The sequence below is a fragment of the Schistocerca gregaria genome, unplaced genomic scaffold, assembly GCF_023897955.1.
Source record: "Schistocerca gregaria isolate iqSchGreg1 unplaced genomic scaffold, iqSchGreg1.2 ptg000925l, whole genome shotgun sequence".
NCBI classification, from domain to species: Eukaryota; Metazoa; Arthropoda; class Insecta; order Orthoptera; family Acrididae; genus Schistocerca; species Schistocerca gregaria.
This window is the reverse complement of record NW_026062282.1, coordinates 88,073-101,532: the sequence shown is the minus strand read 5'-3', so window position 1 is coordinate 101,532 and position 13,460 is coordinate 88,073. Positions and strand designations below refer to the sequence as shown.

Below are 13,460 nucleotides of genomic sequence, written 5' to 3'. Positions count from 1 at the left end.
AAAAGAGATGTCAATATTAAAGGGCGAACCAGTGTTTCGCAGTTGAGCTACCAGCGCTACGAGATCCCCGTTCTCTAGTGCAGACAAATATATATTTTGAAATCAATTTTTTTGGGATTTTTTATTCGCTTCCTTGGTCAGCCTGATTTGCGTGCCTCATTCCCCCCGTCAACCGGTAATTTTTTCCAAAGACCGACCGAAAAAAATGAACGCCGCCGCAGTAGAAGCACAGCTGGAGAAGATGAAGAAATTCATCGAAAAAGAAGCTCAAGAAAAGGTTCTCGAGATAAGAGAGAAATCTGAAGAAGAGTTCACTATCCTGAAAGCTAAGCTGGTGCAGACAGAGAAGCTGAAGATCCTAAGCGAATTCGAAAGGAGAGAAAAGTCGCTGCAGCTCAAGCAAAAGATGTATGTTTTCGTGGCATCGATCCACTTCCGCGCTCGCCCGGCGCCGCCGTCGCTCCTTGGCGCCCTCGTTACCCGATCGGTCAAAAAAGGAGGAGCGTGTCTGTAAAAATGCGCTGTTTCCTAACCCTCTGTTTAAAATAGAAACTATTCAACGGCGTTCAACAAGGCCCGTCTAGAGAGACTTTCTTTCCAGCAAAAAAAGATCCAGGCCATTTTCAGCGAAGCCAGGTCGAAGCTCGAAGATGTCGTCCAACAGGAGTCCTACAAAGACCTGCTGGTCAAGTTGACGGTACAAGTAGGTGCTCCCATTTTTTTTTAGAATTCCACCGTTTTTTTACAAAATTGACGTGTCGCTTCCAAAAAAATCGCGCGCGTGCCACAGGGACTTTTTTTGATGGACGAAAAAGTGGTCGTCCTCCGCGTTCGCGAGCAGGACATCGAGCTCCTCAACAGCCTGCTTCCCACGATCTTGGAAAAATATGAGAAGTGGCGCCCGAATTGCGGCGACGTCAGACTCGAAGTAAGCTCGGAAAAGCCGGCCAAGTGTGTCGGCGGTGTTATTTTGAGTACACCAGAAGGGCACATTTCGTGCAACAATACGCTCGAGATGCGCCTGATACACGCCTTCGATATCTCCCTCCCACTTCTGCGTCGCATTCTCTATTCTGACATCACTGTCTAAATATAGCTGGAGCTACTAAAAACCACTTCGAATAACCTCAGACCGTTTGAATTTATCTGCGTGCTGCGCGCCCCCAGGAGACGGTACAACGCGGGTGCCAAAATGGTTATTGACGCGCTCCGGGGAGCGGGAACCGGGTTTTGCGCACTCGAGCGGTATTTTTTCCCCACTCGGTACTTCTGAGATCGAGGCATTTCTCTGTTTTAAGAGCAGCTCGCAAATTTTGGCTAAATTATTTATTGTACGCACTCGGTAACAAAACGAACACGACATTGCCTCTGTCACGAATTCTCGTGCCGTCGGCGTGTCCCCCGGCGTCTCTGTGCGAGATACGTCCAGGTGCGAGACCTGACTATTCTCCCCCCGCGAGCGCTTCCTGCACCCAAGTGGAGAGAAAGTGCCACTAGACCGAACCACAGAAGGAAAAGGGAATTTGTGTGATACGCCATTACGAACGCCGAGATACACGTTTTGCAAACACCTCTCTTGGTGAGAAAGGGGAGCCAGGCCTCGGACGCCTCGCAAAGCCCTTTCCCGCGGTCGGAGCCGGGCACTTCGAAACACGAGGAGACTGGAATTGGAGCGTCTGCGATGCCAAAACAAAACAATTAAAAAATATTGTGTTCTGAATCATTTAAAAGGCAAAAAACGCTCATTTTTAAAATATTTCTCTTCGCGATGTCAAATAAGGCACCTGCTCTGTCGAGACTGCAAAAGGTAAATAAACCCAAAATTCTACACTGTAGATTACGTCATTCACATCTTCTGTTCTGAGCAATTCAAATGAGAGAACTATGCATGTCGAGTTTTATACAATTCAGCTCGCACCCTCCCCATTGCTGAAGCCGACCATCGGGTGCGGGAGAGGGAGTAGAGCTCACCAGTTCATTCTTGACATCCATCACCTTTGCGCGGGGTGCTCATTCAGAAGCCGTCGAAATGTGTCAGCTTGATTCGTACACCGTCTTATACCAATCTGTCATGACGAACACAATTCATTTTTCTGAGAGACGCCGTAACTGTTTTGGTCAACTGATCCCTCTGTTTTCAGGAATTCAAAGAGTTCACAAACAAACCATTAGAATGGGCTACGATGAAAGTGGTGGACGACAACTTGCACCATTGGAGAGTGACAATTGAAGGGCCTGTACGTTAGATTTTACATTTGCTGCCTTGTGTCTTGTGTCGCATTTGCCTGTCAACCAGATCGGCTTGTTGAAGATGCTTTGTTTGAGGCGCCGCCACATCTTCTCTCACGGAAGACTCGATGACAATTTTGCATTCCTTTAGGAAAAAACTCCCTACGAAAGCGGCTTTTTTACAATAGATCTCGAAATGCCAGCCGAGTACCCCTTCAAACCACCCAAAGTTAAGTTCATTACCAAAGTCTATCATCCTAACATTCTGAAAAAAGGTATTTAAGTGACCGCGCGCGTCGTCTCGTGGCTAGCCAAGGCTCTCCCTTGTGATGAAGGATTAATAACCAAAAATTTTTTCACAGACGGCTCCATTTGCGCGGAGGTTCTCGGCTCCACCTGGTCCCCCCAAATTAAACTGCACGAAGGTACGGCCGCGAGTCGCCTCGAAGATGAGGAGGTGTCAGCTGCGGACCAAGGGCGTTGTCAGGTTGCACTAATAAACGACTTGCTGCAGTTTTGTTGATATTGCGAAGCATGCTTGCTGAACCCAACGTCGACTCTCCACTGGAAGAAGAGATCGCTGAACAATTTCAGAATAACCGCGATACATACAATAAGACTGCAAAATATTGGACGAAAAAATACGCAAAAAAAGAAAAATGATTTTGTGTACTCGTTATGAGCAAATTGCGAGCAGATTCTGGCCGTCATCATTTAATAAATTTTTGTACAATCGGAGTTTGTCTTTCGCCTTCGAATACTCATCGTTTGGGTCCAAACGCTTTGCCGTGGCCGTCGAGCTGCCCTTTTTTGGCGCAGGGCGCCGCGAAGAACGGAGTGATGCCTCTGTGCAGCCGCAACGAGCAGCGCCTCAAGAGTTCGCCGACAGAGGCGATGTCAGAGAGCGCATAATGGAGCCGCGTTATGCTATATTTATGCCTGAGAATCAAAAATGCAGCTTTTTGACTGGGCTTTGTCAGAATGCTTCGTCGCGTGCAAACGACGGCGGTGAGAGTCGTTTGATCGTCATAAAAACATTCGATTACATCTGGAGTACACGAGGCCGTGTGGGGAGGGGGAGCGCACTTGTCAAAAGAACTGCATGTTTTGGGCATTAACACTCGACACATGGCGCTTGCAGGTCCATCGTGTTTTACAATTGTGTTTTTAGTGAATCGGATTGGGCTTTCAGCTGATCGAGGGTATCTTGTCTCATTTTTTCCAATCCTGCCTGCATATCGACGTGCCTGGTGACTCGGTGTGTAGACAGGTTTTTCGCTTTGACTTTCTGTCGGTCTTTGAGCGACGGTTTCTTCAGGATGAAGTGAGCATCGACGCTTTTGAACGTTGCGATACCCACTTTTATCTGTTGCGACGGCGTTTCGGGTTGTTTGGCACTTTCGTTTGTGTTTTCTTGGCATTTTTCGTCGTCTTCTTCAGCGCGCACCACAGTAGGCGACATCATGAAGATGTAGCTCCCGGACGATTCGAAGCTCGGTTGGAGGTTTTCGGTTTCCACCTGGTAAAAGCGGGCTTGGTTGTATTTGGTGCTTTTTTTGACGTCATCCTTCTCTTGGTTGTTCGGGACCAGCAGGGCCAGCAGCTCTGGCTTCGCCTTGGAGACGGACGCGCGGACTCGACTTTGGTCGAGGCCATACTTCTCCACCAGCGAGGGACTCCAGGAGAGTAGCGAGTCAGGTTTGACTCGAATGGGCAGTAAAATCGGCAATTCGGGGGTCTGATCGGCTTCCGCGTTCAACTCGTTTTGGTCGTCTAATTTTGGAACGAGCGTTTTCCACAAATTACATTCTCCAACGTCTAGTTGTACGCTGGCGTAATTTGTCGGCCAAAGCGTCTCGTCCGGAAGCACGTCCCACTCTTCGACGATGTGCACGTCCTGCTTGCCCGCTCTCGTGGGGTGGAAGATAGCGGACCGGCTTTCGATGACTTCGAAGGAGGATTCGATGTCGCCTATCGCTCGTTTGAGTGTTTCTTCGGAAATTGTCATGTACGAATTCAAAATCGATATGTTTTTGTCGGTTTTTGTACCCAAGTTGCGCACGCCCGTTTCTTGAATGCCCTCGTCTTCCAGGTCCGAGTCCTCTTCCATCAACAGGCTGGAAATGTTGGGCGTCGTGTTGAACCTCGACAAGTCCCGATCTCCCGAGATGTATTCGGTGTGTTTGAGCCACGGGACGGTGCCGGCCACGGGCATGATTCTCACCGAGGCGGTTGAGGGGAGCACCTTGAGCGAGTAGAATATCTCCTGCTGTTCTTTGGGGATCAGCGAGAGTTGCTTGTCTAGGGGCAGGGTGGAGTCCGAAGCGGCCACTATCCCTTTCTGCTTTGCTTCGTTTTGGATAGAGCGAAGTTCGCTTTTTTTTTTCTTCAAATACTCTTCGTAAGACATGATGGGCTTGTCGTCCTCCTTTCCCTTGGTGGACCTCGCGAGCCTCTTGGAGGGCTGCAGGATGTCGAGTTTGGCCCACGGGGATTCCCAATTCAGGGCGTCCACTAGGTCGAAGTCCAAGTCCAAGTCGACGCCCTTATGCGCTTCGTAATGGTAGCGTTGTTCTAGCATGTTGGGCCGGTAGGCGGTGAAGCGGTGAGCGTCGAGAGGAATTTTCAGCATTTTCGCCTCGCAGGGTAGGTCGGGCAGGCGATTGACGTAGACGGGCTGGCCGACGAACGCCGATTCGCTCGAGGACCTGCTGCTTCCAGCTACCACCACGCTGATTGGGTCGAAAATGGCCAGGACGAGGCGCGGGGCGAGAGCGACCCCGAAAAAAAAAAAAAAACTGACGTTAGCAAGGAGGGACTTCGCGACTTGTCGACGCTCGCGCCGCCGAGACGTCGCCCGCCTGTAGGAGAGCCCCGCGACACGGAGGGCGTAGCGTGCGCTTTTTTTTCCTCCCTGCTTTTTGGACCTTGGGCTCCCCCCCCTTGTGACAAAAAAAAAAAAAAAAAACGCCGAACGCGTTGCACGCGCGCGCGAACTAAGCTCGATTCGCCGCCTCCAAACGTACTTCGGTCCGTCTTTGGACCTCTTTTTGGCCAGGCTCATCTTTCCGCGGAGGGCTCAGGCGGGCCTGTTGACAGAAGGGAACAGACCGGACTCTAAAAAAAAAAAAACGCCAAAATGCGCGCGGGGCCTTCTCTCTCGTTCTGTTTTTTTTTTCGCCGCCCGCGGGCCCCGCTCGCGACGTCCCCCCGACACGCGCTCACCCTCGGCGCCCGTCGACGCGACTACACCGCCGCCGTCACCGGCGCCGCGCGCTTCGACCTGCCCGGCTGCTTGGGCTCCGCGCCCTGCTTCCTCCGCTGCGCGTCCGCCCTCGGGTTCGACCTCGCCACCACGGAGGACGACGACCTGGCGTCGAAGCTCGCCGTGAACAGCGCGTTCGAAGAGGCCAGCAGGTCCTGTTTCAGCGAGATGACGATAAACTGAGACTGCGGAAATTTGTCTCGAAAAATCGTGCCGATGTTCTGCGTGTTCGAGCCGTCCAGCGCCGAGTCCACCTCGTCCAAGATGTACATCGGCGCGGGCTTGTACTTCAGCAGCGCCAGGATCAGAGACAGCGCCAGCAGCGACCGCTGTCCGCCGCTCAGCTCGGTTAACTTCGCCACCCGCGACCCCAGCTGAACTTTGATCGCGAGTCCCTCCAAAATGTCTCCCGCGCTCACCTTTTCCAAACTCGCCTCCATCCCCGGCGCCAGCGACCCGTAGATGTCCTTGAAGTCACCCCCCACGCTCTCGAACGCGTGTTCTAGCGTCACCACCTTTCGCCGGTCGAACTCGTTGATCGTCTGCTCGATCGCCTCACGGTCGTCCTGAATGATGTTCATCTTCTTCGTCAGGTCCTCGAATTCCCTCTGGAACTGGTCGAATAGCTGGGCCGCCTTCGGGTTCACCAAATATTGCAGCTTCTTCAGCTCCTCTTCGTTCGGCTTGAACCTTTCCACCTCCGCCTCCAACATGCTCGTCAGCTCCTCCACCCTCATCGTGTGCTTCGCTTCGCGCTCGATCTTCGGGTACTTGCTCTTCAGCTTCTCCATCGCCGACTCCGCCCTCTGCAGCGTCGCTCGATCCTCCTCCTGCTGCGCCTTCTGTCTCTTCGCCCGCGTCGTGTACTCGTCAATCGCGCGCTGACACTCCTCGCTTCGCGCCGCCAGCGAGACCATGTGCTCACTCTTCGACTGCTGATCCCTCAGCAGCTCCTCGTGCCGCAGCGCCATCTCCTTCACCTTGTTCTGCAACACCGCTCGATCGTGCTCGCTTTCCGCCAGCTGTCCCTGCAGCTTGCCTATCACCGCGCCCACCTCCTCTAAGCCCTTCTCGATTTCCCCCCGCTCCTTCTCCAACTCGCCGCACTCCGCCTCCAACCGCACCTTCGCGCCCCGAGCGCGCTGCAACTCCTTGCTCACCTTCGCCAGCTCCCCCCTCAGTCGCGCGCACTCCTTCCCCGCCTCCTTTTGCCCCCCCCTCCCCCTGCGAGACGCCTCCTCCAGTCTCTTCAGCTGCGCCTCCACGCCCGACCTCGCCTCCTTCCTCTGCCTCAGCGCCTCCTCCAACTCCTCCATCTGCCTCGCGTGCTGTCGCCGCACCTTCTCCGGGTCCTCCACCCCGGCCAACCGCCTAACCACGCCCTCGTGCCGGTGCCTCGCCAGCGCCAAACGATCCAGCAAGCCCCGCAACTCCGCCCGAGCCCCCTCCAACCTCTTCAGCCGCTCCCTCTTCTCCGCCATCTCCGCCTCGCGCTCTTCAAACCGACACAAAAACTGCAGCAAATACTCCCTCTTCTCCGCCTCCTCTCCACCTGTCAACGTCCCCTGCGTGTTGTACACGTCCCCCACCAGGCTCACGCTCTTCGCCAACTTCAACTCAAACGTCAACCTCCTAGCCATGTTCCCGTCTCGACACACCAACGCGTCCCCAAGCGCGTACCCCACCGCCGGCCGAATCGCCGCCGGCGCCTCCACCAACGACTGCGCCAGCCACACGTTCTCCTCGCTCACCGCCCTCTTCGCCCTCTCCACCATCGACAAACTCGGCTCCTTCACTCTCAGCTCCCTCAACATCACGTACGTGTTCCTCGCCCTCACCACCCGACTCAACTGCATCGCCTCCCTGCTGCTCTCCACCACCACGTGGTACCACCGAGCACCCCCCGCCACCGTCAACGCTATCGCCTTCTCCGCGTCCCTCACCCGCACCAACTTGCATATCCTCCCAAACACCCTCTCCCCGTCCAACTCACCACTCCCCTCGTACTCAAACCTCACGCTCTTGTAGTAATTCTCCTCCGCCGGCGTCATCGGCCCCATCGACGCCTCCCCCCTCTCCAACTCTATCAACGCCTCCAACGCCCTCACTCTCACCAACGCCCTCTCCTCCACCGGCATCGACGCCACGCCCCTCCCCCCCCCCCCCCCTCTCCCTCCACTCCACCCCCTCCTGCTCCATCACCCTCTCCTGGTCCGGCGAAAATCTCAACAACACCCCCTCCACCTCCCTCTCCAAACGCTCCATCTCCCCCCTCTCCTCCTCGCATTCACCCCTCAACCTCTCGTACGACTCGCTCCCTCCCCCCCCCCCCAACTCCCCGCTCGCCTTCTCCAACCTCCGACTCACCTCCCTCATCTTCACCTCCAACCTCCTTATCTCCGTGTCGTGCTCCCCCATCTGCGCCTGCGCCCTCATCACCTGAGCCTCCAACGTGTTCCTCTCCTCCCCTATGCACGGCGCCTCCGCGCCACCACTCACCCCCGCCAAACACGCCTCCACCATCAACTTGTCCTGCTCGCACCTCTCCACCTGGCTCGCCGCCCACTGCAACTCCTGCAACTTCCCCCCCCTCTCCCCCTCCACCCCCTCCCACCTCTCCCTCAACGCCCTCTCCCTCTCCCTCTCCCTCTCCACATCCTCCGACAAACGCTCGCACGACAACTCCGTAGACTTCAACCTCAACGTCGCCTGGTTCAACTGCGACTCCGACTGGCCTATCTCCGCGTTCTGCAACTGCCTCTGTCTCAACTCCTTCAACCTCCTCTGCACCTCCTTCAACTCCCTCTTCTTCTCCTCCAACGCCAACTCGCTCTCCGACGGGTCGTTCTCAACGTCCTGCAACCTCGCCCTCACCTCCGCCGCCCTCCTCTGAGCCAACGCGTACTCACACGTCACCATCGCCCTCTCCTGCTCCGACACCCTGTCCTTCAACTCCAAGTAACGCGCGTACAACGCCTTGTCCTTCTTCAACTTCGTCAACGTCGGGTTTATCGTCTCTCTCAACGTCTTCCCAATGCTCTCCACCTTCGCCTCGTGCCCGTCTATCCGCTTCCTCACGCTCACCTTCTTCGCCTCAAACATCCTCGTCCCCGACGCCTCTTCCAGCAACCCCAAAATCTCCCTCGGCCTCATGTTCAGCACCTTCGTAATGCGCCCCTGCATCACCAAAAAATGCGGGTTCTCAATGTTCAGCTGCACCGAGTGAAACAGGTTCCTCACCTCCGACACCTGACACATCCGCCCATTCAGCTTGTACTTCATCGCCCTCCCCCCTGTCAAAACCTGTCTCGTCACCACTATCTCGTCGCACTCTATGTACTGCATCGGCGACCTCTGCTTGTCGTGGTTGTCAAACACAATGCTCACCGACGCCTTCGTAATCCCGGTCGCACCCTGCTTGTAAATCAGCTCCAAAGGACCGCCCACCCGCATCTGGCACCAGTTGTTGCTTCCTAGCACGAAGCAAATCGCGTCGAAAATGTTGCTCTTCCCCGACCCGTTGTACCCCGTAATCGCGTTGAAGTGGGGGTCAAACGGGCCTATTTCAGTGCGCTCTACGTAGGACTTGAACCCATCGAGGACAAGCTTCAGAATGTACATCGCTTCACGCTCCGCGCCACGCCTCTCTCCTAAAAGGTCACGCTAAGCAATCTGGCAATCCGGTTCGCCCGTCCTCGTCCTAACAACAAGGCAGGCCGCTCTCAAGCAAGATAACAAATGCTTGACAGTTTGCAAAGTGTACTTTTTTTTTCCCCCCCCCCCCCCCGACCTCGCGTCGCGCGCCTCACTTCACCCGTCCAGCCAACTCCACGCGACCTCGCGCCCCTCAAGCCCCCCTCCGGCCCCCATTCTCTCGCGGGGCCCCTGCGCCCCTCAAGCCCGATTCTAGGACCGCCAGTGCAACCCTCGGAGAATTGCTCGCCTTTGCGCCGCGCAGAACACCAAAAAAAAAAAAATAAAACAAAAACAAATAATAATAATAATAAAATACCGAACTCAGTCCAAGTCGCGCGTCCACTGCCACTTCGCCCCACTTGTATAGAAACGCACTTCTTTCTGCGAGCACAAAGGCTGAACGCTCGTCTTCTGCTTGCGACTCCCCCCTCCCTTGGACCGCTTCTCTACCCCTAAGAAGCTCTCTAAACCACTCGCCATAAGGTCCCACCCACCGGGCCAAAATTCATGAAGATCAAAGTCCTCGAACGCAACCCCGTCGACTACCTCAAACAAAAACCCCTCGAACTCCAAAGGGTCCAGCACAATCCAGATCCTGCGCTGCACCCATTCGAACGACCCCGGGAGTATGTCAGAGCGCTGAACGCCGTCAAACTCGGCCGGTTGTTCGCAAAACCGTTCATTCGGTCCTTTGCCGGGCACAGAGATGCCGTCTATACTCTCGCAAAGCACCCCAGCCAGCTTTCCCTAATCGCCTCGGGGAGTGGAGATGGAGAGGTAAGACTGTGGAACATGACCACCGGGTACGGACGACACGCTCCTATTAGCAGCTGAACGGGGTTCTTGTCGAACCCACGCTTGTTGTGCTGCGCAGCGGCCGAACTTCTGATTAACCAACCTCTCTTGCTTCAGCGAATGCCTCTATGTCCTGGAAAAGGCGCACGCCGGATTCGTAAGGGGAATCGCTATCAATGAAAAGGGACAATTCTTGTCCTGCGGCGACGACGCAAACATAAAACTTTGGGACGTCCGAGCTCCAACTTGGATTCCTCAGTTCGAGGATCTCCCAACCGCCGGTCTCAAAGATGACGTAGACGAACTACTTGGTCAACTGATTCATCAAGATCAAGCGGACACCTCTTCTCATAGACTAACGCCCCATCCGTCGAATACCTCGGACGAGTACGCTCACGTTCGGCGCTTTGGTGCTCCTATTTACCAAAGCGCAAAAGTACTGGCCAATTCCGGTAAACCCATCTCCAGCTGGATATGTCAGACCGCATTAACGTCTATTTCTCACCAATGGGAGAAAGGACGTGTTTCAAACAGCACGTTCGCCACCTCTTCCATCAAGAGCGTTTGCGTCTGGGACTATCAACGCTCGGATCCTATCGCCGAAATGCGCTGGAGTGACATCGACCCCGACTCCTACCTTCAGTGTTCCTTTAATCCAGTCGAGACCGACATCCTCGCCGCCACGGCCACTGACCGCTCGTTCGCCCTCTTCGACCTCCGAAGCAAAAACCCTATTCGAAAATTAGTCATGTCCATGAACAACAACGCTTTGGCCTGGAACCCTATGGAAGCCTTCAACTTCACCGTCGCCAATGAAGATCACAACCTGTACACCTTCGACATGCGAAACCTCGACAGCGCGCTCAACGTGCATATGGACCACGCCGCCGCTGTCCTGGACGTCGACTATTCGCCCACGGGACAGGAATTCGTCTCCGGGTCCTACGACCGCACGTTAAGAATCTTCCCAGTTAATCATGGCCGCTCCAGAGAAGTCTATCACACAAAACGTATGCAGCGCATTTTCTGTGTCAGATTTTCCTCGGACACCAAATTCGTTCTTTCCGCTAGCGACGACACGAACATACGCCTCTGGAAAGCCAACGCGTCAGAACCGCTGGGCGTTCTGTCATCCAGAGAGACACAAAGACTGCAATACCAACAGCAACTCATTAATCGCTACAAACACCTCCCAGAGATATCTAGGATCTATCGAAAACGTCACGTACCTCAGGCCGTTCGCTATGTTCAAAAGACGAAGCATATTATCAATCACTCCAAGAAGAGGAAACTCGCAAACAGGCTGGCCATCACGTCACCCGAGTCAGTAAACATCACGCCACTGAAAAAGCAGAGCATTATTGCTGAAGAGGAATAAGAAGCGCCTGCCTTTGTTTGAATCTCGTACCACCAACACGACTACAGCACATTCGTCTAAACGCTCCTCTTTGACAGTCCAGCTGGCCCGGCACCTCTCTTTCGAGCCCCAGTGGTGGCCCTGGGCGCGACGGATACAGAATTCCAAAATCATGCGCGAAGAACCTAAGCAATAATACGCGGTTGCCCTATCTGTGGCGTGCGGATCAATCCATCAACGCCCTCGTCTAAAATACCACCCTCACTACCCTGTCGAACGGCTCTCATACATTCCATACGTACGGCGAGAAATGTTTTGCTGTCCCTTACAGCCAGCAAAAAAAAGAATGACATCATTTGTTCTATACACAGCCCGTATTATTCTTGTTGAAGACAAAATCAGTTGCGCCTTGTTTTTTTTTTCGTATGTGGTTCCCTAATTATACCCATTTCGAGCCTGTTTTTCCTGGTTCTCATAATCCGCACAATGCGGATGACATCGGCACTCCTTCACATTCAGCTCGACCAAGCAGAATTTACATTGCCTATTGGCATAGATATTGTGTGTCTTTCTGACGTAGTCAAAAAGAAAACGTTTTTCCCAAACGCGTCGCCTCGGTACACCTGAAGATTCGTCGTTAAGTTTGGTTCTGCAATCGTTCGTAGTCTCTGAAACCACGCTCAGCGCTCCGCTTTCCCTAACCATTCTGTCTATGAAGCCGCAACACATTGTACTTTCCTCGGCGATAAATTCCTATTGACTAACTTCTGTAACCGGCGCCCGTTGAATCGCGCTAAAAGAAATGCGACGTATTCAGATGTACTGGCAATCTTCAATTGCAACGCGCCAAATGAAATCGACGTCGTCCTGCCCTTGTAACCAGAGGTGAAGCTATGCCTCAATACAGAAAGCACTTGTGGCTGGCAGCTTCTCACAGATCGCAAATGTTGTCCATAAAACTCCGTATCCCGGTAGGTCCAACTGCCACGGTACGTTATCAGCTGCAATAGTTTTTTTTCACCACGCCCAGAAATTGTCTAAAACAATTGCTGACACTCATCTTTTACAGTGTCTGTGCGTCAAGTTAAAATTTTAAACTCCATTTCCTTCAAGCGCCAATATTCTAGTTCGGTCAAACGCGCACCTGCCGATACGACTCAATGTCTATTTGGCATTCCCTTGTTGTGTCTTACACCCGCTTCGGTTTTCGAAATTAAATGCGTTTTCATTCATTGGTTCCACCTAAACACAGCCCAATAGCGCACATTTGAGAAGAATCTTAAACGGACACGCAATTCAGTCTAGTCCTTACTGCTACCTCATTGACCTTGTGTACGTGCATTACCCACACCACTTTGTTTCATTTGTTCTACAAAAATAGCACTTCGGTTTAGGTCGAAAACCACATTTTATTGATGCCCTATCGATCAGTCTATCCTCAACCTCATTTTTTTAATTCTGCATATATACCTCTGTAAAAAATATGCTACAGCCTAACCCACAGGTGTGCAACAGGCTACCAAACTTGAGCTACTTTTAACGTTTTTGAGACAAAAAAAATCGGATTAATTAACAGCCGTTTTTTTATAAAATATTAGTCTATATCTTAGGATAAAGCTGGCCTCTGCATTATCACTTGTCTGATTAGCCTTAAATGAGCGTCATTAACCCGGCTGTTTTCAATTTTATTAGATTTCAAACAAAATACCGCTAAACTATAACAGTATTTGAAGACGTATAACGGTGCGCCCTTCCGTACAGACCTTCTTGCTTCTGTCACTTAAATGTTTTTTTATTTTCTTAATGTCAATAGCAAACACCCTGTAAAAACCTGTCGTTTTAAATAGCCAAACATTATGTACATCTAGCACATTGTTTCTTCTTCATTTCTAAATTCATAATTACAGTACACACCTTACCAGACCAATGTGTCATGCATTTAAGCCGTCGTTATACGTCTAAATTTACTACAGGGTTTTTCAGAAGTAAGCAGATATAAACATAACAAACAAATAACCTGCGTTGCAATAAATCCGAAACCTTTAACTTCTTATTCTCTTGAGCCTTCGTGAAAATTAGGTATGAACGGTTCTATAAAAATCTAATTCAAACTCTATA

The 13,460-nt window shown here is 52.6% G+C and overlaps 5 protein-coding genes across 5 annotated transcripts; 3 read left to right on the top strand and 2 right to left on the bottom strand.

The window, feature by feature from the left end:
- The first annotated feature begins 148 nt into the window (after positions 1 to 148).
- LOC126325524 (V-type proton ATPase subunit E-like) lies at positions 149 to 1,158 on the top strand. Its single transcript, XM_049995232.1, has 3 exons — positions 149 to 408; positions 550 to 703; positions 791 to 1,158. The coding sequence occupies exons 1-3, from the start codon at positions 206 to 208 to the stop codon at positions 1,088 to 1,090; spliced, it is 657 nt and encodes a 218-aa protein (XP_049851189.1). The 5' UTR covers positions 149 to 205; the 3' UTR covers positions 1,091 to 1,158.
- Positions 1,159 to 1,762: 604 nt separating this feature from the next.
- LOC126325523 (ubiquitin conjugating enzyme E2 B-like) lies at positions 1,763 to 2,892 on the top strand. The gene is made up of 5 exons (XM_049995231.1): positions 1,763 to 1,807; positions 2,142 to 2,237; positions 2,381 to 2,504; positions 2,592 to 2,654; positions 2,744 to 2,892. The coding sequence occupies exons 1-5, from the start codon at positions 1,769 to 1,771 to the stop codon at positions 2,890 to 2,892; spliced, it is 471 nt and encodes a 156-aa protein (XP_049851188.1). The 5' UTR covers positions 1,763 to 1,768.
- LOC126325522 (uncharacterized) lies at positions 2,893 to 5,434 on the bottom strand. Its single transcript, XM_049995230.1, has 2 exons — positions 5,256 to 5,434; positions 2,893 to 4,961 (listed from the first exon to the last, which is right to left on the bottom strand). The coding sequence occupies exons 1-2, from the start codon at positions 5,291 to 5,293 to the stop codon at positions 3,383 to 3,385; spliced, it is 1,617 nt and encodes a 538-aa protein (XP_049851187.1). The 5' UTR covers positions 5,294 to 5,434; the 3' UTR covers positions 2,893 to 3,382.
- On the bottom strand, positions 5,309 to 9,185 carry LOC126325474 (structural maintenance of chromosomes protein 2-like). The gene is made up of 4 exons (XM_049995178.1): positions 7,862 to 9,185; positions 6,835 to 7,587; positions 5,480 to 6,780; positions 5,309 to 5,318 (listed from the first exon to the last, which is right to left on the bottom strand). The coding sequence occupies exons 1-4, from the start codon at positions 9,113 to 9,115 to the stop codon at positions 5,309 to 5,311; spliced, it is 3,318 nt and encodes a 1,105-aa protein (XP_049851135.1). The 5' UTR covers positions 9,116 to 9,185.
- A 305-nt stretch (positions 9,186 to 9,490) lies between these two features.
- Positions 9,491 to 12,682, top strand: LOC126325517 (DDB1- and CUL4-associated factor 13-like). The gene is made up of 2 exons (XM_049995225.1): positions 9,491 to 9,993; positions 10,103 to 12,682. Exons 1-2 carry the CDS (start codon positions 9,698 to 9,700, stop codon positions 11,361 to 11,363), a joined length of 1,557 nt encoding a protein of 518 aa, XP_049851182.1. The 5' UTR covers positions 9,491 to 9,697; the 3' UTR covers positions 11,364 to 12,682.
- The last annotated feature ends 778 nt before the right edge of the window (positions 12,683 to 13,460 follow it).